Source organism: Oncorhynchus nerka, linkage group LG18 (genome assembly GCF_034236695.1).
Source record: "Oncorhynchus nerka isolate Pitt River linkage group LG18, Oner_Uvic_2.0, whole genome shotgun sequence".
NCBI classification, from domain to species: Eukaryota; Metazoa; Chordata; class Actinopteri; order Salmoniformes; family Salmonidae; genus Oncorhynchus; species Oncorhynchus nerka.
In genome coordinates this window covers 32,887,750-32,909,801 of record NC_088413.1, presented here as the reverse complement: position 1 = coordinate 32,909,801, position 22,052 = coordinate 32,887,750, and the positions used below count along the sequence as shown (strand labels likewise).

At 40.0% G+C, this 22,052-nt stretch overlaps 1 protein-coding gene across 2 annotated transcripts; it reads left to right on the top strand.

Moving 5' to 3' along the window:
• Nucleotides 1-1,273: 1,273 nt before the first annotated feature.
• LOC115145763 (sodium/potassium/calcium exchanger 2-like) lies at nt 1,274-21,854 on the top strand. 2 transcript variants are annotated; one of them, XM_029687265.2, is made up of 11 exons: nt 1,274-1,444; nt 2,938-4,050; nt 5,305-5,367; nt 13,554-13,586; nt 16,722-16,845; nt 17,087-17,179; nt 17,625-17,695; nt 17,809-17,943; nt 18,068-18,157; nt 18,427-18,593; nt 18,855-21,854. In XM_029687265.2, exons 2-11 carry the CDS (start codon nt 2,962-2,964, stop codon nt 19,102-19,104), a joined length of 2,115 nt encoding a protein of 704 aa, XP_029543125.1. In that variant the 5' UTR covers nt 1,274-1,444; nt 2,938-2,961; the 3' UTR covers nt 19,105-21,854. The 2 variants fall into 2 exon arrangements, with proteins under 2 accessions (XP_029543125.1, XP_029543126.1); XM_029687266.2 differs by lacking the exon at nt 5,305-5,367.
• The last annotated feature ends 198 nt before the right edge of the window (nt 21,855-22,052 follow it).

Below are 22,052 nucleotides of genomic sequence, written 5' to 3'. Positions count from 1 at the left end.
CGCCAGGGACTCAAATCCTGCAGTGCCAGACGTGTCCCCCTGCTTAAGCCAGTACATGTCCAGGCATGTTTGAAGTTTGCTAGAGAGCATTTGGATGATCCAGAAGAAGATTGGGAGAATGTCATATGGTCAGATGAAACCAAAATATTACTCTTTGGTAAAAACTCAACTCGTCGTGTTTGGAGGACAAAGAATGCTGAGTTGCATCCAAAGAACACCATACCTACTGTGAAGCATGGGGGTGGAAACATCATGCTTTGGGGCTGTTTTTCTGCAAAGGGACCAGGACGACTGATCCGTGTAAAGGAAAGAATGAATGGGGCCATGTATCGTGAGATTTTGAGTGAAACCTCCTTCCATCCGCAAGGGCATTGGAGATGAAACGTGGCTGGGTCTTTCAGCATGACAATGATCCCAAACACACCGCCCGGGCAATGAAGTAGTGGCTTCGTAAGAAACATTTCAAGGTCCTGGAGTGGCCTAGCCAGTCTCCAGATCTCAACCCCATAGAAAATCTTTGGAGGGAGTTGAAAGTCCGTGTTGCCCAGCAACAGCCCCAAAACATCACTGCTCTAGAGGAGATCTGCATGGAGGAATGGGCCAAAATACCAGCAACAGTGTGTGAAAACCTTGTGAAGACTTACAGAAAACATTTGACCTCTGTCATTGCCAACAAGGGGTATATAACAAAGTATTGAGATAAACTTTTGTTATTGACCAAATACTTATTTTCCACCATAATTTTTAAATAAATTCATTAAAAATCCTACAATGTGATTTTCTGGATTTTTTTTCCTCATTTTGTCTGTCATAGTTGAAGTGTACCTATGATGAAAATTACAGACCTCTCTCCTTTTTAAGTGGGAGAACTTGCACAATTGGTGGCCGACTAAATACTTTTTTGCCCCACTGTACATGTAATTTAATATGTGTATCAACCTACTGGTAGAGCTCTTTTGGTTAGTACACTACACAAACTGTGTTATGTAACCATTCCACACGTAACATGTCACACTAATTTGAGAGTCGTAGATTCATGTTGACTATGTTGCGTCTAGTCTGAGGCCAGGCTACAATACGACGGACTGGTAGGATAAGGCCTATCAATAGGTTTGGGTTCTGGTCTTTCAAGCAACATGATCTCACGTTTTCCCCTCAAGTCAAATAAAGACAGAAGAAGACCTTAGGTAAGGTTGATTCCTGTCACGTGGCTGGTAGGCAGGTACACAAGGTAGAGGGGGAGGAGTCACCTCACCATAGGATTGACTGTTAGTTTCTGTAATCTCCACCCCTTCGGTGCTAAGGAAATTTTAGAGCAGATTTACATGAGCTACTCAGTCTACAGTTGGAGCCTAAAGGAACTCAGGATTGGCTTTACTGGCAAATTCTTCGCCACCTACCTTATTTTCTTCTGTACAGCGTCCAACAGGAGACTGCAAGTGTGGTAAATTAGTACTTCTATTTAAATTGTTACGCACTGTTTTGTGTTTGATATTGCATTGGTTTGGATGGTGGTTTGGCAAGGTGGACTAGGTGATTAGTTGATTGGCTCTGGCCTGTGTTCTTGCAACTATGCAAGAGAACAGGGCTCATTGTTGATCTAATGATATATTTTCTATTTACAATGTTTTACATTCCTTTTGAGTCTTAGCGTTGGAGGAAATTGCCAGTAAAGAAATGTGAACTGTAATCTTGGAGGTTTTAAATTAGCCTAATTGGTTTATCAATTCTAAGCATCTATCACCTATCACCTCACCTGACACACGGCTTCTGCTTATAGATGCCTGCTCTGTCATAACCACACGAATAGACGCACGTTTTAAAGATATTGGACAGGTTTTCGAGATACCTTTCCAGGGTTTTGATAATCATAATAGCCTAGGCTAAGCTTGGTTGATGCAGGTACATGGAGAAATCAAATTATAATCAAGTCAACTGAATGTATAGTATTCGTGCAAAGTATTCATCTTTCAAAATCAATCTCGAAAACATATCTATTATGTTTAATTAAGCAATGATATGGATTTATGTGAGATTGCCATTCAGCAATTGAGCTGCTGAGATTTGATTTTCAACAGGACTGGACAGGACTTTGAAAGTCAGCGGTTTTACAAGTACTAGAGATAGCGGGGTAGGATTCATCTATAAGTTAACACAGCTGTATTTAATTTATGGTTATGCCAATGTACAAACACACCAAATAGAGGATATACATTAGATTGGACAGAAAATAGTCATCTATCGCAGTTTTCTTCAAGCCCTGGTCTGTGAGCGGCTTGAGAAAAGTTTTATTTAAGCAGCCCTCAAAGAAAGAAGGCCTATAGCTTATTGGTTCCTGGTAGGCGTACAGTAAATGTTGGTACACAGGGCTTGTACACTGAGTGTACAAAACATTAAGAGCACCTTCCCAATATTGCATTGCACCCCCATACCCCTTTGGCCCTCAGAACAGACTAAATTAGTCATGGGCATGGACTCTACAAGGTGTCGAAAGCATCCCATAGGGCTGGTCAATGTTGACTCCAATGCTTCCCACAAGTTGTGTCAAGTTGGCTGGATGTCCTTTGGGTGGTGGACCATTCTTGATACACAAGAAACTGTTGAGTGTTGCAGTTGTTGACACCGACTACCATACCTCTCAATTGTCTCAAGGCTTAAAAATCCTTCTTTAACCTGTCTCCACGCCTTCATCTACACTGATTGAAGTGGATTTAACAAGTTACATCAACAAGGGATCACAGATTTCACCTGGTCAGTCATGGAAACAGCAGCTGTTCAAAATGTTTTGTACACTCAGTGTATATAAATCTCGGCCTATAACTTAGTGAACTAAGGTTCACATTGGGCCTATTGATTGGGCCTATTGATATTTCTACAGATGTGATGTGATGATTGACCTTGTAATAATCCTCTCGCTTCCCCGTTTGTGTTTTCCAGACACTAATATGAGGAAGCCTTTACATGCCCCAGACCCTGGAGAACATCAGGAGCCAGTCGGTTGTTGTGTTTAGAGGACTATGCTCTCCTCGACACCGTAAGGCAAGTGCTCGTGCTAAACCAGCCAGAGCAGCCTCACAGCCAGCCTCAGCCTCCACCTATGCAACAGCGATGGAATTGATGCTCCCAGGTGCTGACATGGGGCCCCAGAAGGACTCCTTCCCCCTGAGCAGAAGGCATCACTACCTCCACGTCCGGAGAAAACTGAGGCCCATAAGGATTCTAGCTTTCGTCCTCAGCATTGTGACTCTCAGCACAGTCTTCTCATTGGGTGCCTTCCAGTGGACTACTTCTTCTACTGGGCGTGATGGAAATGGAGGGGATCTACTTTCCTCCTCCCCCGCTGCTATGTCCGGGGGAGACCTACTGCAGTCGGCCCCCCGCAGAACACTGCTCACCACCAAGCACCAGGGAGGCCACAACGTCTCTATGATGGAGGACATGCCCGTGGCCATGAAGTCTTCCATGGATGAGATGAACCAGGGGGACTACCCCACGGATCTCTTCAACCTGGAGGAGAGAAGGCAGGGGGCTGTGGGTCTGCACATGTTTGGGATGTTGTACATGTTCATCGCCTTAGCCATTGTGTGCGACGAGTTCTTTGTCCCGGCCCTAACTGTGATCACAGAGAAACTTCAAATCTCAGACGACGTTGCCGGGGCAACCTTCATGGCGGCCGGGGGTTCTGCCCCGGAGCTTTTCACTTCCGTCATCGGGGTGTTCGTCTCCCACAGCAACGTGGGCATAGGAACCATTGTGGGTTCGGCCGTGTTCAACATCCTGTTTGTCATCGGGATGTGCGCGTTGTTCTCCAAGGAGGTTCTCCAGCTGACCTGGTGGCCCCTCTTTAGAGACGTCTCCTTCTACATCATTGGTCTGTTGATGCTCATCCTGTTTTTTTTGGATAACCAGATCTTTCTGTGGGAAAGTATCGCCTTGCTGATGTGCTACTTGAGTTATGTGACATTTATGAAGTTCAACGCAAATGTAGAGACCTTCATAAAGAGTAAATTGGGCCAGAATCAAGTAGATGAGGTGGAGGCCGCTCCTAAGGTGAGTTTTGCCGCCACCTTTTCCTCCCCAGATGTATTCTTAACTCACGTTCCTTTTGCTTTTGGCAGGAGGCTGCACGCGTGCAGCGTAAGGAAAGGGTATTTAAAAGTCGTCCTGAGGGCCAGGTAAACGGACAGACGCCAAACCTCTGCCTGCCCAGGGATTAACATTGGGTTTAGCTGCATGTCACCTGTGCATGGCCTCACAGAGATGGCCCTCCCTATTCGTGCTGACTAAGTCAAACCACCAAGCAGGTCGCTCCATGGAGTCTTCCATCCACTCCCATATTAAATAACAGGCCTCTGAGCCCTTTGCAAAGCTGGCTCACCATACATACAGCCCTCGCAGTAGTCAGTCAACCAACTTTACGCAAATCTAGTTTTCCCTTAAACATTTTAAACATACACAAGACATATTTACACAGACAATGTTTAGGAAATGTATATGCCATTTAAGTAATAAATATGTAGACTTTTTAATCTTCTTGATGATGGATACTGTAATTACACACCATTTATTAACTTTGTCATTAACATCGACCTATAGGAAATCAGTTACACATTAACTGGTTTACTGAATTCAGTGGTCTGTGGTTATCTGAGGGAGTCTTAAACATTGGAACCAACCAGCTGTCGACTTATACCAGGAATTGTCAATCTCTGTAATGGGCTGCAAATGGGGGAGGTTGGTTGCTCTGACGAGGTCTCAATGTTTGGAGATTCCAATTCCTATTATCAACATGGCCCCAGAGGGTAGCTTTGTGTGGCCACATTTCTTCAAAGGATCGACACGTTTGAGTGGATAGGCCCGACAATGTGCACTGCACAGTGTGTCCCCTTGAACCGACTTCTCAACAGCTGTATTCAATCAACATCTCTTCATGACCAGAGTTGAGAAAAAGACAGTAGGCTAAAGTAGCTTGAGCACTCACTGTTTTCTCAAAACTCCCACGTGTACTTTATTATCAAGATCGGCTAGCTAGTATTTTTCCAGAAATGCTGGTCCTTATGTAAGAAAACAACAGATTTGAGGATTGAGACTTTAAAAGGAGGCTGTACATACATTTCCATGGGATAAAACATTTAGGGTCCGACCCCAAAAAGACACAGCGAATAAATTGATGTGCGTAGATATAGATCAAATACATTTTTTTAAAATACAAAAATAAACTGCATCATTATCATTCAAAACTCTACTGTTGTGACATATCTCCTACATGTGTCCGACCTGCTGTGTTCTTGTCTTTGTCTTCAGTTGGAGTCTGATTCATTGCTCTCAGATGTTATATACTCAGAGTCACACTCTTACGGAGCCCAGGTGAACCCTAGCTGGATGTTGGCTGTGATTGTTAGGGCTTACCTGTAGCTTTTTTTTTTTTACCTGTATTGCATCCCAATTCAGGTCTTCAGGGGTTTATACTTTAATACTACTGTGCAATTTGGACTAGATTATAGGCCTGTATTTGGCATTTAGAAGACAATGATATCCATATGTACTAATTATTATCATCGTCACACCACATTGAGACACTAGATATTGTAAAGAAATATCTAGCAATGAGGTTTGATATAATGATTCCAGCAAGCAGTACTTTAAAAATACCTAGTTAAATTCATTAATGGTAACTAAGTTACGAGCCATTTTTTTCTCTCCTAAAAATACGGACCAATGTTGTAGTGACAGCAACATTTAGTGGGTGGCAGCAAACCTTGCTCTTACATCTTTACATAACATGCAAGTATCTGATCAGTGGTTATTTGATGTGTGGTATGTTCAGTTTACACCTCGGATCTTAACGTTGAGATGAAAGTGCCATTATTAAACCCGACTTGAAGAGGTGGTTACTATTTCTATCATCAAGGGGATATAAAAACTCTTGTTTGTATTCCGTCCTTCGGGGAAAACTGCCCTGGTCACAGGAAGTCTCTCATCCTTGTACTGGTCTGACTCCTCAGGGATTTCTTTTAACCAGCCAGCACATGATGTACGACTTGCTTGCCCTCATATGTCTGTAGTTCTTAAGTAATCCCTCTGCAAATCCTCCAATCCATTTACCACAGCTAATTTTAGCCAGGTGCTACTGCTGGTGTGGAGATCAAAACTCACTCAACACTAGGAAAAGTTTTATTTAAAAATGTTAACCAATTGTGTTTGTTTTGTCATTCAGAGTAAAGTCTGTGCTTTTAACCCAAGCCAAATATATGTAGAGAGATATGTAGAAATATGTAAGACGGTGGAAGTCAGGAAGAACTCAACCTACTTGATTATTCTAAGACTCCAATCCTTCTTAAACCCTTAACTGATTACCATTTGTGACGACAGCAAATATAAAGCAACAGACTCCTGGGCCCCGTTTCCCAAAAGCATCTCAAGACTAAGTTCATTGTTAGAACCCTCGAAGGAGCATCGTTAAAGCTCCGAGCTGTTTTCCAAAACCATCGTTAGTAAAGTTGCACTTGAAAACGTTCGTTATTTACCAACTGCCTCCGGACCACTCGTACAACAGCCAAGTGTGTCGTTAGATGCTTAATTGCCCTTCTGCGTTACTTTATAGTTACTTTATACACAGAAGATCTCCACTAAACATAGGCGCCAACATCTTGATGCTATCTGAATCTTCTGTGACCAGCCGGTAACTTCACAGATAACTTCTGTGACCAGCCGATAACGAAGCTACACATTTGCCAATGTTTTTGCAATTGTTACAAGCAAGGGATACAAATATTCTTAAATTAAAAACAAGATGACTGCATTAAAATATAAGTACAATATAGACCGATATATTTAAACCATACTGAAATCAATTTCATGTTCAATCAGAATTTTTTTGTTGTTGCTAATTCTAAGCTACTGTATGTAATTGCCTCAATACATTTAATGTTGTGTCACATGTGCCCAATACCTAATTTGTGATAGTGTATTATTATAGGGTTAGCATTAAAATAATGTGCCCAAATATTTGCAGCCATAAGTGATAATGTGTGTATATATATATATATATATATATATATATATATATATATATATATATATATATATATATAGGAGCTGAACCGTCGTCAGTATTGTGGAATAATTCTACTGTTAAAGTAAGACTTGGAAGGCAAAAGCTGAGATGACAGCGGTGCTGCATTTCGTTCGATCCTATCAGTATCGATACATGAACCAACAACACTAAACGTTTTGTGAAACGCATATGATATTCAGCTGCTATAGGCAAGATGCACGGTTAAAACACTCCTAAGCTTAATGCTGCTTAAGCTTAATGCTGCATTTTTTTTTTAAAACAATCTATTAACATGGTTTTGGAACACTATAATTTGTTTATAAGCATGATATCTGTAGTTATAGTTTATGGTTGACGTAGCTTGTTGGCCATTAGCCAATCAACGTTTCTTGACAAAGTTCAAAGCTCGTGAATGCATGATGCATCCAACTGCATTTATGACTTCACAACTTGAAATGACGTCCTTCCCACTTGGTTAGGGAACGCAGCATTAGTTCCATCGCTATCGGGAATCGGGCCCTGGGCATGATGTGACCAACCTGCTGCAGCTGACTGACTAAAGCTGACTAACTAAAAACACAGAAGCCTACAGTGACTCAAAGAATGAACAATGAACAGCAGAGGATCTTTTCCACATTACGTTTCTCTACATCCTCTATATATATACACACTGAACAAAAATGTAAACGCAATATGTAAAGTTGGTCTCATGTTTCATGAGCTGAAATAAAATATCCCCAAAATGTTCCATATGCACAAAAAGCTTATTTCTCAAAAATGTTGTGCACATCCCTGTTAGTGAGCATTTCTCTTTTGCCAAGCTAATCCATTCACCTGACAGGTAGGGCATATCAAGAAGCTGATTAATAAACAGCATGATCATTACACAGGTGCACCTTGTGCTCTGGACAATAAAAGACCAGTACAATGTGTAGCTTTTTGGAATGTTCGAACAGAGCTGTTGCCGGAAAACGTAATGTTAATTTCTCTACCAAAAACTGCATCCAATGTTGTTCTAAAGAATTTGGCAGTACATCCAACTGGCATCACAACCGGAGACTACGTGTATGGTGCTGTGTGGGCGAGTGGTTTGCTGATGTCAATGTTGTGAACAAAGTGGAGTTATGGTATGGGCAGGCATAAGCTATGGACAATGAATACAATTGCATTTTATCGATGGCAATTGAATGCACAGAGATACCGTGACGAGATCCTGAGGCCCATTGTCGTGCCATTCATCCGCGGCCATCAACACGTTTCAGCTACAAATGGCCTAGTTCTTCCATGGCCTGCATACTCACCAGACATGTCACCCATTGAGCATGTTTGGGATGCTTTGGATCGACGTGTATGACAGCGTGTTTCAAAGTTCACGCCAATATCCAGCAACTTCACACAGCCATTGAAGAGAAGTGGGACAACATTCTACAGACCACAATCAACAGGGGAAGCAGGTAGCCTAGTGGTTAGAGCATTGGGCCAGTAACCAAAAGGTTACTAGATCGAATTCTTGAGCTGACAAGGTAAAAATCTGTCATTCTGCCCCTGAACAAGGCAGTTAACCCACTGTTCCTAGGCCGTCTTTGTAAATAAGAATTTGTTCTTAACTGACTTGCCTAGTTAAATAAAAACAGCCTGATCAACTCCATGCGAAGGAGATGTGTTACACTGCATGAGGTAAATGGTGGTCACACCCGATACTGACTGGTTTTCTGATCCACACCCCTACTTATTTTAAAAGGTATCGGTGACCAACAGATGCATATCTGTATTCCCAGTCATGTGAAATCCATAGATTAGGGCCTAATGAATTTATTTCAATTGACTGATTTCCTTATATGAACTGTAAAATTGTTGAAATTGTGGCATGTTCCGTTTATATTTTTTGTTCAGTATAATACACTAGCGTATAGTACTTAGAATGAAGCAACGTATTGGGAATGCATTCTAAATAGTATGCTAGTATGGACATTGGAACTCATGTGTAAGAGCTTTTGACGAGCATGATCTGACTGCACTAGGAAGTGTTTGCCGGCAATTTTTTGTTGTTGCAAGAGACAAGAAGACCGCATGCTTATTTTGCAGGGCAAAATTCTCACTGATGTTTTAGATAGAAAGCAACGACCAGTGTTCACGTATTTCCATCAACATTTTTCCTTTCAATCATGCCTCTCAATGACATGTAAATGATTGTGGACCATTTTTGTAAATGTCCATGCTTCCATAATCATTAGTACAGGGCCCTCCAACCCTGTTCCTGGAGAGCTACCGTCTTGTAGACTTTCACTTTAAACCTAATCAAGCGCACCTGATTCTAATAATTACCTGGTTGATAAGCTGAATCAGGTTAGTTACAACTGGGGTTGGAACGAAAACCTACAGCTTTCCAGGAGAAGGGTTGGAGAGCCCTGCGTTATTGTAATGTTTCCCTTAATTTGTGAGGGTTCACATCCTGCGCTAAACCCCAGGGCCACAACTGACCAATCAGCTACACTGCGTTTCATTGTCTCGGAAATAGGGTTATGCTCCAGTCTTTATTATTAATTGTAACTAAAAGTGTACTTGTATTGTTATTGAGTTAACTTCTTTCCCATGAAGAAAGGGTACCGGTAACACACTTAACATTGTATTCTATATCCAATATCTTCTATATTCAATGGACACCGGGGTCTTTAAGGGTTGTAACACCACCCAAGTCACAACCATTATTCAACCCAATACAGAATAAGTGTAATAAAAGTGTGAGGTTCGAATCAAACGTCACATCGTGACATGTGAAGGTTGTTATGAGAGTTAACATGAAGGGGTTGAAATGACTGTTCTAAATACGGTTATCTCTGTGGATTAGTCCTCTCTAAGTCTGGGAGCTTGGCGGGTCAAGTGGACACAATTGACTTCTGCCTTGCAAGGATACTTGCAGAAACTCCCGGCTTCGCAGAAAGCCTCTTGGCTGGCTGGCTGTCAGCCTTATGGCATTTACGGCTACAGTATACTGTGAATAATTGTTATTTCGGAAAGCGTCACGTGTTCCTTATAAAGATCTTAAAGATCATTTTGTTTGGCAGTTTGAATGAATTACACTTTAATTAATCGCATTACACAACAAGGCAGTTAACCCACTGTTCCCCGGGTGCCCGAAGACGTGGATGTCGATTAAGGCAGCCGCCCGCACCTCTCTGACTCAGAGATGTGGAAGACACATTTCAGTCGAATGCGTTCAGTTGTTCAACTGACTAGGTATCCCCCTTTCCCTTTCCTTCCCTAACATGCACTTTCCAATGGAGCAGTTACCTTCTGCGGTGCAAGTTTGATTGAATTCCAGGCATTGCTATTTCCTGTTATTGAGGCACTGAAAGAAGTATAAAAAAAAAATATGCCTTTGATATATGTTGATTTTCTCTTCCAGATATTTGTTTTAGTACAGTGTGTGCATGTATGCATGTCCAGTTGGTGTGTTTGCTTGTATGTTTATGTATGGAGAGTATGAAAACCCTGCAAATTCCCTCTCCAAGCCATTTCCCAGCATTTTTGGTAAATATTCTTTTAGCTATGAGGACATGTCTAGTGTTTGATTGCGCTTCTACAGCAAAAACACTTTGTGGAAAATAGTACTTAAAGTAACTTTAAAAAAAAAAAAGTATATTTCCAGCGTTATTGTAGAGGTTTAAAGGGAGTTAGGGCGCCCAAGCTACTTGATATAAAAACAATGGCAGTGAATGTAAGAGATCCCTATTAATCAATTAACTTTAATTAACTTCAATTACCCTGTTTGTGGATCAAATGGATCACCCATTAGTGCATTGTTTACTCAATCCCAGATTCTGTACCCAGAGACATCTATGCCTCTATCATTTTGGCAAGAGTTAATAACTATCAATTTGATGATGTTCTATTATAATGATAGGAATCACAGTTCCTCCTGTGCTCCGGTGTTATTTTTGGTATTTGTTTTTATATGTAGAGTCATACATAATTCACCTCAAAATGAATTTCTCGATAGGCCTACAGAATTTGTCAAATCATTATTTGACCTTTAATAAATCCCTTTCCTGCAGTCAAATGACCAAATCGCCCTCCAGTGGCCTAGTTGGAATGTTAAAATGTTTCATAATTTCGTAATTAATCAACATTCAAAAATTCAACACAGAAAATCCAGTGTTTGTATGTCAAATGGTTTTGTTATAGTTAAGTCTTCTGTGATGCATATAAAGTGTAATGTTGGGGATGCAAACCCAAAACGGAATACATTTCAACTCTATATCTGACATAGTACAGGGTCTTCTTTTTTAAAGTCCATAACCATGTGTGTGAGTTGTATACATTTGTTTCAAAGTAGATTGGTTTAAGACTACCAAGAAACACATTGTGACCCTAATTTAGCCCACTGCAGTAAAGGGTTCATGCTATAAGCTATAGCCAGTATAAGGCCAATTACTTTTCAGTTGAACAAAGATGGATTTGTAAAGTATTATTGCTACATTTGTATCGTGTCGACCCCATTTGTTTCTACCCCATTTGTTTCTTTGTTTCTACCCCATTTGTTTCTACCCCATTTGTGGCTACGCCAAAAACCTCGAGTATTCTCCAAACCCACTCCCTTCCTGACCTAGGATTCTATTTCTACACGGTCCGTGTTTATGTCCTGTCGACGTCAAATCCCCAAAATCAAACGCATTCATCGCGTACACATTTTACAGCAGGTATAAAAGGTGCAGTGAAATGTTTGTGTGCTAGGGACGATAATGGCGCCCATTTCAGACCACATTACACACAGCAGACCAACTGTTAAGCAAACTGGTCAGTGTGGAGAGAACGGGACAGGTTAGAAATGCGACCGTGTGGCGGTGTTTTGGCGGTGGTTTCCGAGGGGATAAAAGGTACCATGTCTGTACATTTGACATTTTAGTCATTTAGCAGGCGCCCTTATCCAGAGCGACTTACAGGGGGAACAAGTTAATTGCCTTGCTCAAGGGCACACCGGCAGATTTTTCACCTCGTCGGCTCGGTGATCCGAACCAGGGGCCTTTCGGTTACTGGCCCAGTGTTCTTAAACTGCTAGACTAAATGCCTCCCACAGTAAGCCAGGCCACAATGCAAACCTCCAGCAGTTCTCCATCTTGCCAATCCATCCATTCCTAACCCTAAGCTCTGGCAGCAGATGCTCTGCAGGTTATTAGGCTCAATGCCTAATAAATAACCTGTATGACCCGTTAGGGCCATGTGAGCATTAGGCAACAGCCAACCGCCAGGAATCAAACACAGCACAGGGCCTTAGCCTGCCTTATTGGAAAGGCCTAAGTCTGTGTGCTCACATGGCTAACGCTCATCCGCTAACACTTTGAGAGACAGCTACTAGTGGCTCTGGATGGATCCTCCTAACCCCAATGAAATCCTTAACTAGACGACATGACTCGGTCTACATTGATACAAACTGGTTGTGTAATTGGTTGTCCCATTTTGTCCCAAATAGCAGGGCTGTTCAGGGTTTTCAACTCTGCTAATTAAAGAAAATAGCTGAAATTCTGTATTTTTTTTTATTGGTAATCATAGTCTATAATTATTTTATTGAATCATACAATAGTTAACTACAGTATGGCTAACGCTTGGCCTATGTCTGCTTAGTCAAATTGCTCCTGTAACTCAAGACTTTTAGCTCCTATAATTCAAGATGTTCCTTCTTCCATTTTTAAAGGAAATAAATATTAGGATTGTCATGTATTCCCATTCGCTTGTTTTGTGGTGTGAAGATACACAGTTCGCTATAGTATAACACTGTGTCTGACCACAGCAAGCTGCTGAGGTGTTGCATAGTTTTGTCGTCTTTGCGCAGGGTTTCAGTGAAGTTATTCACTCATTTCATATCATTGATTTACAGTGCCGTCATAAAGTATTCAAACCCCTTGACTTTTCCCCACATTTTGTTGTGTTACAGCCTGAATTTAAAATGGATTACATTTAAAAAGAAAATGATGTCACTGGCCTACATGCAACACCACATGATGGCAATGTTTTTCACATTTTTCTCTCCAAATGAATTAAAAAGGGAGACCTACTGCTTGCTTTGGTATCATACTGTACCTTACATTCCAAACAAAAAAAGCAGTATGCTTTCTCAATTTAATTTCTCTCTCAAACGGTTGTGTAAAACGGGATTCTGTCTCCACAACTGTAATGTATATGTCCTCTGAAGAACTGTTGGCTTTAGATTAGAGGAGCTGCATCTGTAGGTTTTAAAAGCTTTTTGTCTTCCCAACTGCCAAGTATTCCCAGCTGCATTACAACCTGTACATTCTCCATGGGTCATTTTGCAACCGGCTTAGCTATTGACCGTTTGATATCCTGATAATTTATCATGACGGCTGCTTCTATTTCATTCATTAGGCAACACCGTCTTGTCAATAACTAGCACTTCCTGGCAGATGATGTTTTCTGTTTAAGCGCGATTTCGTGTGACTTCATACATGCACGTCTTTCTCTTTACCTCTTCCCTTTGAAGGCAACCACGGGTGACGACGAAAACAAGTTGACGGTACGTTTATATTCTGTCGTGGCATCTTCATCTGTATTTATATGTGTCATGTTGACAGTACTGAATATCCAGTGTTCTTATTCAGCAAGCACACAAAGCACGTTGCCATAGACAGCAATGCTGCAAGAATACAATTCACTGTGCATACCACTTTGTTCAACTGCGGACCACTCCAAATATCCATGTATTTAGAGTGTTGGCCCAATGCCGTTTCTGCATTATGACACATTTACATGACACTTCAACATTCAACATGGCAGCCATGTTAGCTCCCCACTAACGAATGATTTACTTGGGGAATATTTCCCCCAAAATATTATAAAACTGAATGTCTAGGAGCATTATGATGCATTTACATGACACAGCAACATTCTATAACAGCCATGTTAGCTCCCCATTAACATTACATGGGCAATATTTAAACAATGCTATGTAACTGAACGCCCAGAATTAGAACAAAAGTTGACCTAACTCTCTAAATATATGAACTCTCTAAATATATGCCGCTGGTTTGCACTACAAGGCACTGCATTATTGACACTCACGCACTTGACACGTCGCACTGTGTATTCACTGTGCATACCACTTTGTTCAACTGCCTCATTGTTACACCACTGTGTATTCACTGTGCATACCACTTTGTTCAACTGCCTCATTGTTACACCACTGTGTACCAAATACACATATGCATTGTGAGCTCACGGTTGGGGTCAATCCAGGAAAGTAAAATTGAAACTCAATTCATACATTGAATTTCAGTTCACTTGACTGAATTGAAAACCACATTGACTCCACCCCTGCAGTTTTAGATTAGAGCTATGTAATGAAGCTGTAGATTAAAGCTTTGTATAGAAGCTATAGAAGATCTAGTATTGAAGCTATAGATGATCTAGTATTGAAGCTGTAGATTAGAGCTATGCATTAAAGCTATAGATGATCTAGTATTGAAGCTATAGATTAGAGCTATGCATTAAAGGATCTAGTATTGAAGCTATAGATTAGAGCGATGCATTACAGCTATAGATGATCTAGTATTGAAGCTGTAGATTAGAGCGATGCATTAAAGGATCTAGTATTGAAGCTATAGATTAGAGTGATGCATTAAAGCTATAGATGATCTAGTATTGAAGCTATAGATTAGAGCGATGCATTAAAGCTATAGATTATCTAGTATTGAAGCTATAGATTAGAGCTATGTATTAAAGCTATAGATTATCTAGTATTGAAGCTATAGATTAGAGCGATGCATTAAAGCTATAGATGATCTAGTATTGAAGCTATAGATTAGAGCTATGTATTAAAGCAATAGATTATCTAGTATTGAAGCTATAGATTAGAGCGATGCATTAAAGCTATAGATGATCTAGTATTGAAGCTATAGATTAGAGCTATGCATTAAAGCTATAGATGATCTAGTATTGAAGCTATAGATTAGAGCTATGCATTAAAGGATCTAGTATTGAAGCTATAGATTAGAGCGATGCATTAAAGCTATAGATGATCTAGTATTGAAGCTATAGATTAGAGCTATGCATTAAAGCTATAGATTATCTAGTATTGAAGCTATAGATTAGAGCGATGCATTAAAGCTATAGATTATCTAGTATTGAAGCTATAGATTAGAGCTATGTATTAAAGCTATAGATTATCTAGTATTGAAGCTATAGATTAGAGCGATGCATTAAAGCTATAGATTATCTAGTATTGAAGCTATAGATTAGAGCTATGCATTAAAGCTATAGATTATCTAGTATAGAAGCTATAGATTAGAGCTATGCATTAAAGGATCTAGTATTGAAGCTATAGATTAGAGCGATGCATTAAAGCTATAGATGATCTAGTATTGAAGCTATAGATTAGAGCTATGCATTAAAGCTATAGATTATCTAGTATTGAAGCTATAGATTAGAGCGATGCATTAAAGCTATAGATTATCTAGTATTGAAGCTATAGATTAGAGCTATGTATTAAAGCAATAGATTATCTAGTATTGAAGCTATAGATTAGAGCGATGCATTAAAGCTATAGATGATCTAGTATTGAAGCTATAGATTAGAGCTATGCATTAAAGCTATAGATGATCTAGTATTGAAGCTATAGATTAGAGCTATGCATTAAAGGATCTAGTATTGAAGCTATAGATTAGAGCGATGCATTAAAGCTATAGATGATCTAGTATTGAAGCTATAGATTAGAGCTATGCATTAAAGCTATAGATTATCTAGTATTGAAGCTATAGATTAGAGCGATGCATTAAAGCTATAGATTATCTAGTATTGAAGCTATAGATTAGAGCTATGTATTAAAGCTATAGATTATCTAGTATTGAAGCTATAGATTAGAGCGATGCATTAAAGCTATAGATTATCTAGTATTGAAGCTATAGATTAGAGCTATGCATTAAAGCTATAGATTATCTAGTATAGAAGCTATAGATTAGAGCTATGCATTAAAGGATCTAGTATTGAAGCTATAGATTAGAGCGATGCATTAAAGCTATAGATGATCTAGTATTGAAGCTATAGATTAGAGCTATGCATTAAAGCTATAGATTATCTAGTATTGAAGCTATAGATTAGAGCGATGCATTAAAGCTATAGATTATCTAGTATTGAAGCTATAGATTAGAGCTATGTATTAAAGCTATAGATTATCTAGTATTGAAGCTATAGATTAGAGCGATGCATTAAAGCTATAGATTATCTAGTATTGAAGCTATAGATTAGAGCTATGCATTAAAGCTATAGATTATCTAGTATTGAAGCTATAGATTAGAGCTATGCATTAAAGCTATAGATTATCTAGTATTGAAGCTATAGATTAGAGCGATGCATTAAAGCTATAGATTATCTAGTATTGAAGCTATAGATTATCTAGTATTGAAGCTATAGATTAGAGCTATGCATTAAAGCTATAGATTATCTAGTATTGAAGCTATAGATTAGAGCGATGCATTAAAGGATCTAGTATTGAAGCTATAGATTAGAGCGATGCATTAAAGCTATAGATGATCTAGTATTGAAGCTGTAGATTAGAGCGATGCATTAAAGCTATAGATGATCTAGTATTGAATCTATAGACTATCATCTGGTATAGAGACGTTAAAGCAGCCTATGCTCTTGGTCTCTACTGCAGGCCAAGCCCCGTCTCCAGAGAGGAGGCTCATCAGCCTCCCTCCACAACACCCTGATGAGGAATAGCATTTTCCAGCTCATGATCCACACCCTGGACCCTCTCAGTGAGGGGGAGGGACTGGGGGGTAAAACAACAGGTTTTTTTTGTCACACCTTCAATATAGACACACTTCCAATATCTATATTTGATGTATTTGATTCAATATGTTTCTGTATTAGACATGTTTTCATAATTTCTCATTAATGGAAACCAAGTCAAATATTTGTAATGTTTTGTTTTATGTTTCCATCAGTGGGGAATCCGTAGCTAGGTTTCATATCGTTAGGGTTTATCACTGACTCTATGCAGCAACGATTGTGTTTCAGGGCGATTCAAAGAGAAGGCCTCCATTCTCCACAAGATGGCCAAACAGAAATGTCAAGATGGTGGGGATGGGGAGAAACCCAACGGTGTCGCAGGTGAGCTTTACATTTCAAATGTACGTAAATGTTAAATATGCTAAAATACTTTATACGTGTTATATACTATATTAAAAACTGGGTGGTTCCAGCCCTGAATGGTGATTGCCTGAAAGCCATGGTATACGAGACCGTATACCATGGGTATGACAAAACATATATTTTTACTGTTCTAACTACATTTGTAACCAGTTTATAATATCAATAAGGCACATCTGGGGTTTGTGGTATATGGTCAATATACCATGGCTAAGGGCTGTGTCCAGGCACTCCGTGTTGCGTCTTGCTTAAGAACAGCCCTTAGCCGTGGTATATTGGCCATATATCACACTCCCTCAGGCCTTATTGCTTAAATATACTGTATATACATAATATATATTATATTACATCCTCCAGTGACTCTAACTCCTGGCCTCTTTCTCTCTCTGTCTGTCTGTCTGAGCAGACAAAAACATCCCCAACAGTTCCAACGTCACAGTGGAAGTCACTTCGCCTGCAAATGGCGACGTAGGACCGGTAGGCTTTGTCTACCAAATACCTCCAAAATCAGTGACATGATGTTTAAGAGAGTAACTGACACACACACATGTTTAAGAGAGTAACCCCCCCCCCTCCCCTCTGTCTGGTAGGCGGAGGAGGAGGAAGATGAGGATGCTCCTCTGAGTTTGGAGTGGCCGGAGACGAACCGCAAACGAATAACGTATCTCCTTATCCTCCCCATCGTCTTCCCCCTGTGGCTCTCTCTGCCGGATGTCAGGAGAGAGGCAAGTGGAGCTGCTCCTCAGACTACATTAACATTTGGGGTGTAGCTACGGTTGGTTGATTGATTTGTGAAAGTCTATGACACTTTAAAAAAGGACAACCTTTCTTTATTTTTCTTTTTTGCAGACTTCCACAAAATTCTTCCCCATAACTTTCATTGGTTCCATCTGTTGGATTGCTGCCTTCTCCTACCTCATGGTGTGGTGGGCTCATCAGGTAAGCCCCTCCCTGACACATGTCACTTTCATTCTGAGCCAATCAAAGCATAGGGTTTGGTGTCAATCATTACCTCACCTCACCTATGGCCTTTTGATTATGGTGGAAGCGTATCAGTCTGTGTGTGACCACGACACATAATCAAGAGCCAACCAATCCAAACAAGATCCAGTCAATCGATTGAGTTCCAGCCGTGCCTGACGTCATAACGCCAAATCTGATTCTTTGTCTTTGTTTGAACAATGTAGTTAACCCATTTTTACTCTCAGGTTGGAGAGACCTTCTGGATTACAGAGGAGATCATGGGATTGACCATATTAGCAGCTGGTACATCAATTCCTGATCTAATCACCAGTGTCATTGTAGCCCGGAAAGGCCTTGGTGACATGGCTGTGTCCAGCTCTGTGGGCTCCAACATATTTGACATTACCGTGGGGTAAGTCGGTCCAAAAGCACATTTAAAATGCTGTTTGCATGAATGAGTCATTTAAAAAAATGTTTTCTCAGGCAAGCTCTATCGCTGCACATTTGCAGTGTGACAGTAGTTTTGCACAGATCTATGATCTTTTGCATGACAAAAATGTCAACCTAGAAGTCAAGGCTCAACTGCAACTATGTTTTCACTTTACCACCATATAGTCAACTCTAGACAGTAACGGTACATGTGATTCCTCTGTTTCTCCGGCTACCCTTCCAGCCTGCCGTTCCCTTGGCTCATCTACGGCCTGGTCAATGACTTCAAGGCGGTGCAGGTGAGCAGCAACGGCCTGTTCTGCGCCATCGTGCTCCTCTTCCTCATGTTGCTCTTCGTCATCATCTCCATCGCCTCCTGCAAGTGGAAGATGAGCAAGGTGCTGGGAGGCCTCATGTTTTTACTGTACATCTTCTTCCTGGTAACCAGTGTCATGCTGGAAGACAAGATCATCATGTGTCCCATCTCCATCTGAAGGCCCCTCTTCAACCCCAACCTCCTGGAAACACAAACACACCTCTCTCTCACACACACATACAGTACACATGATCAATTGATCCTCCCATTGTCAATGGGGGCTTCCATTGGGAGGAGCAGTAGAAAACTAGCATGACTTGATTGATTGATTCCAAATGCCTGAGCACAACCTGCAAATGATAATTTGTGAACTTTGAGCAGGGCAGACGGACCTGTCGATGAGGGATTGATTCACGATGCTACTGCCCAATGGGATGGGTTTCTCCCCACATCACATGACCACATCTGAGAGCTTCCATTGGTTTAAATCTGTCGTTAACTGACAAACAGGCGATTGTAATCACGCCCATGTCGGAGAGTAGGGGACCACGTCTGGTTACTCTAATCCAGAGGACGATGTGATATGATTAGAGAATAGATTTGAATATGTCAGGTATCAACTGTCCGTCAAATCCGTCAAAAACTTTGATGGCTGTATGAAGTGGAGCTCTGGAAAAGGTCCTGCAGGTCCTAACCAGAAAGTGGAACCTGGCAGAGAAATGGAAGAGAGGTTCATCAGATGCAAGAAATATCAAGGCATGAGGAACATGGTTGGATCCACCAACAGGTAGATTAAAGAGCAGCGCCTCAGCTTTCACAGAGTTTACCGAACTCCAGTAAATCGCGATCAATTTGCACAGGTCCTTGCTATAAGAGTGTCTGAGGATTGCGTGGATCAAGCGGAAGTGTTTTTCTTGATTTTTGTAAATTAGTTTTCAGTTGTATTTATATTACAATTGCTTAATTTGCAAAACCCAAAAGGTTTTTGTTCTCAAATCAAAATCTAGAATTTGTACAGTTCTGATTGGGCTTATAACTGTTACATGTTTGTATGGACTTGCAAAGTTTGGAAAGGTAAAGGTGTAAATGAAGAGAAAATGGTAGTAATATGACGAGGGTGGTTTTGTTTGGGACAATTTTGTGAAGTAAATATAATGTAGTATTTCTAATTTATCTTCTGTTTCTTAAACCCAACCCATATTTTCAAACTTGTTTGACATATAATATTAAGGTGAATCCAGTTGAGCAAATATATTGTACCTAATGCTACAACAATTTTATGGTTGAAAATGTAACAATACCATTTTTTTCCGGTAAAAGATATATACACTGTGCTCCACTTATTCTATACGCAAATCAGCTGAGGAACATGACAAGTGTAAATAGTTCAAACGGTCGACAGGTGTGATGTAGGGACACACTTTTTCAACCCCTTTTAATCAAATGTATTTATAAAGCCCATTTTACATCAGCAGATGTCAGCAGTCCTATACAGCAGTCCTATACAGCAGTCCTATACAGCAGTCCTATACAGCAGTCCTATACAGCAGTCCTATACAGCAGTCCTATACAGCAGTCCTATACAGCAATCCTATACAGCAGTCCTATACAGCAGTCCTATACAGCAGTCCTATACAGAAAGACTAAAACCCCAAACAATGCAGACGTAGAAGCAGATGTGAAGTGAAAATATATATAAAGGGGTTGTGAACTCTGTACAAATGATCAGTTTTCCATGTTTGATACAGTTTGTATGCTTCAGAATCATATCGGGATATAAATATCTATTTTTGATACGTAATTTGTTTGCTTGTTTTCTCTGTATAATAGAGCAAACAGTAACATGTATATCTGAATAACATCCTGTTTTTTTCTCTCACATGTGATCAACTGAACAGAATAAGGGGTTTAAGATTTTATATGGACCAAAAGCAAAATAGCATGTGAATGATATTCTCAGAATAATCGATAGTTATACACTGTAAAAAAAAAAATCTATATGTTTCTTCTCCACTATAAGATCGATCATAAAAAATGTCAAACTATTTAGTTGCTTCAGAATTGTTACCTTACCGTTGCTGTATGGGGCTTGCCCTTTGACTGGCAATGGCAAACCCTATCCCTATCACAGGATTCTCCAACCATGTTCCTGGCGCGCTACCTAGGTTTCCAATCCAACCACAGATGTAACTAACCTGAGTCAGTTGATCAACCAACTAATTATTAGAATCAGGTGCGCTAGATTAGGGTTTGAGCGAAAATGCATAAGACGTTAGCTCTCTAGGAACAGGTTTGGAGAGCCCTGCTCTAGCACATGAAGCATACAGTATGGGCATCACCACAATTAAGTTGTTTTCTTATAAATAATTGTTAAGATAACAAGCCCAATTTTGCAATACTTGTACCATAATAGTGACTTGTTATATTATCACATCCTAGTGGGCAAAAGTGGTGTAAAATATGTCTTTTGGAAAGAGATGTGCAGAGGAAACAACGTATTTTGAACCATATTTGCTCACTGGGATATGCTATATGTGATTTTTAACAATAATAATTGAACCATCTGAGACTGAATAGGCAACAACAACAAAAAGATCCACTATATTGACAACTAAAATAATGGATTATCTTTGCTAAAAGATTTTCCATGTACTACTGTAACCCCTTTCACTTTTTGTTAATTTCTCTAAGCCAATTTCATCATTGTCAATTTTGTTTTCTCTCGCGAATGCAATGTGTATGCATACAAACAGTTTGTAAACTGTAATGTAAACTGATAATGATAATTCCATATTCTGTTTAGACCAATATCACTTCCACTGCTTTAGGGTTTAATGTTATTGAGATGTATAGAACATGTTTAAAATACAGATAGCGTTCATGACTTTAGACATCCACGTTGCATTAATAAAGAAACACTTTCATATAGCGGGTTATTTCTTGATCTTTTTTTCAATGGATCTTATGCGTGTGTAACATTTAATGCATGGATGAGTAGGAAGGAAAGACGGTCAATATACAGAACTACATGGACCGCGTGGAAGTCTATCATAATAACACAGAACAAAGAATGAACGGCAATGCTTTTATATTTCTGTTACATACCATATATTTAAGTATGAATCG

What these genes read in the sequence shown, in the direction of transcription:
- LOC115145763 (XM_029687265.2), top strand. Translation starts at nt 2,962, where the DNA reads ATGCCCCAGACCCTGGAGAACATCAGGAGCCAGTCGGTTGTTGTGTTT. An exon ending in AGGTGGAGGCCGCTCCTAAG is followed by an intron (nt 4,051 to 5,304) that starts GTGAGTTTTGCC and finishes CTTTGTCTTCAG; the next exon opens with TTGGAGTCTGATTCATTGCT. An exon ending in CACACTCTTACGGAGCCCAG is followed by an intron (nt 5,368 to 13,553) that starts GTGAACCCTAGC and finishes TTCCCTTTGAAG; the next exon opens with GCAACCACGGGTGACGACGA.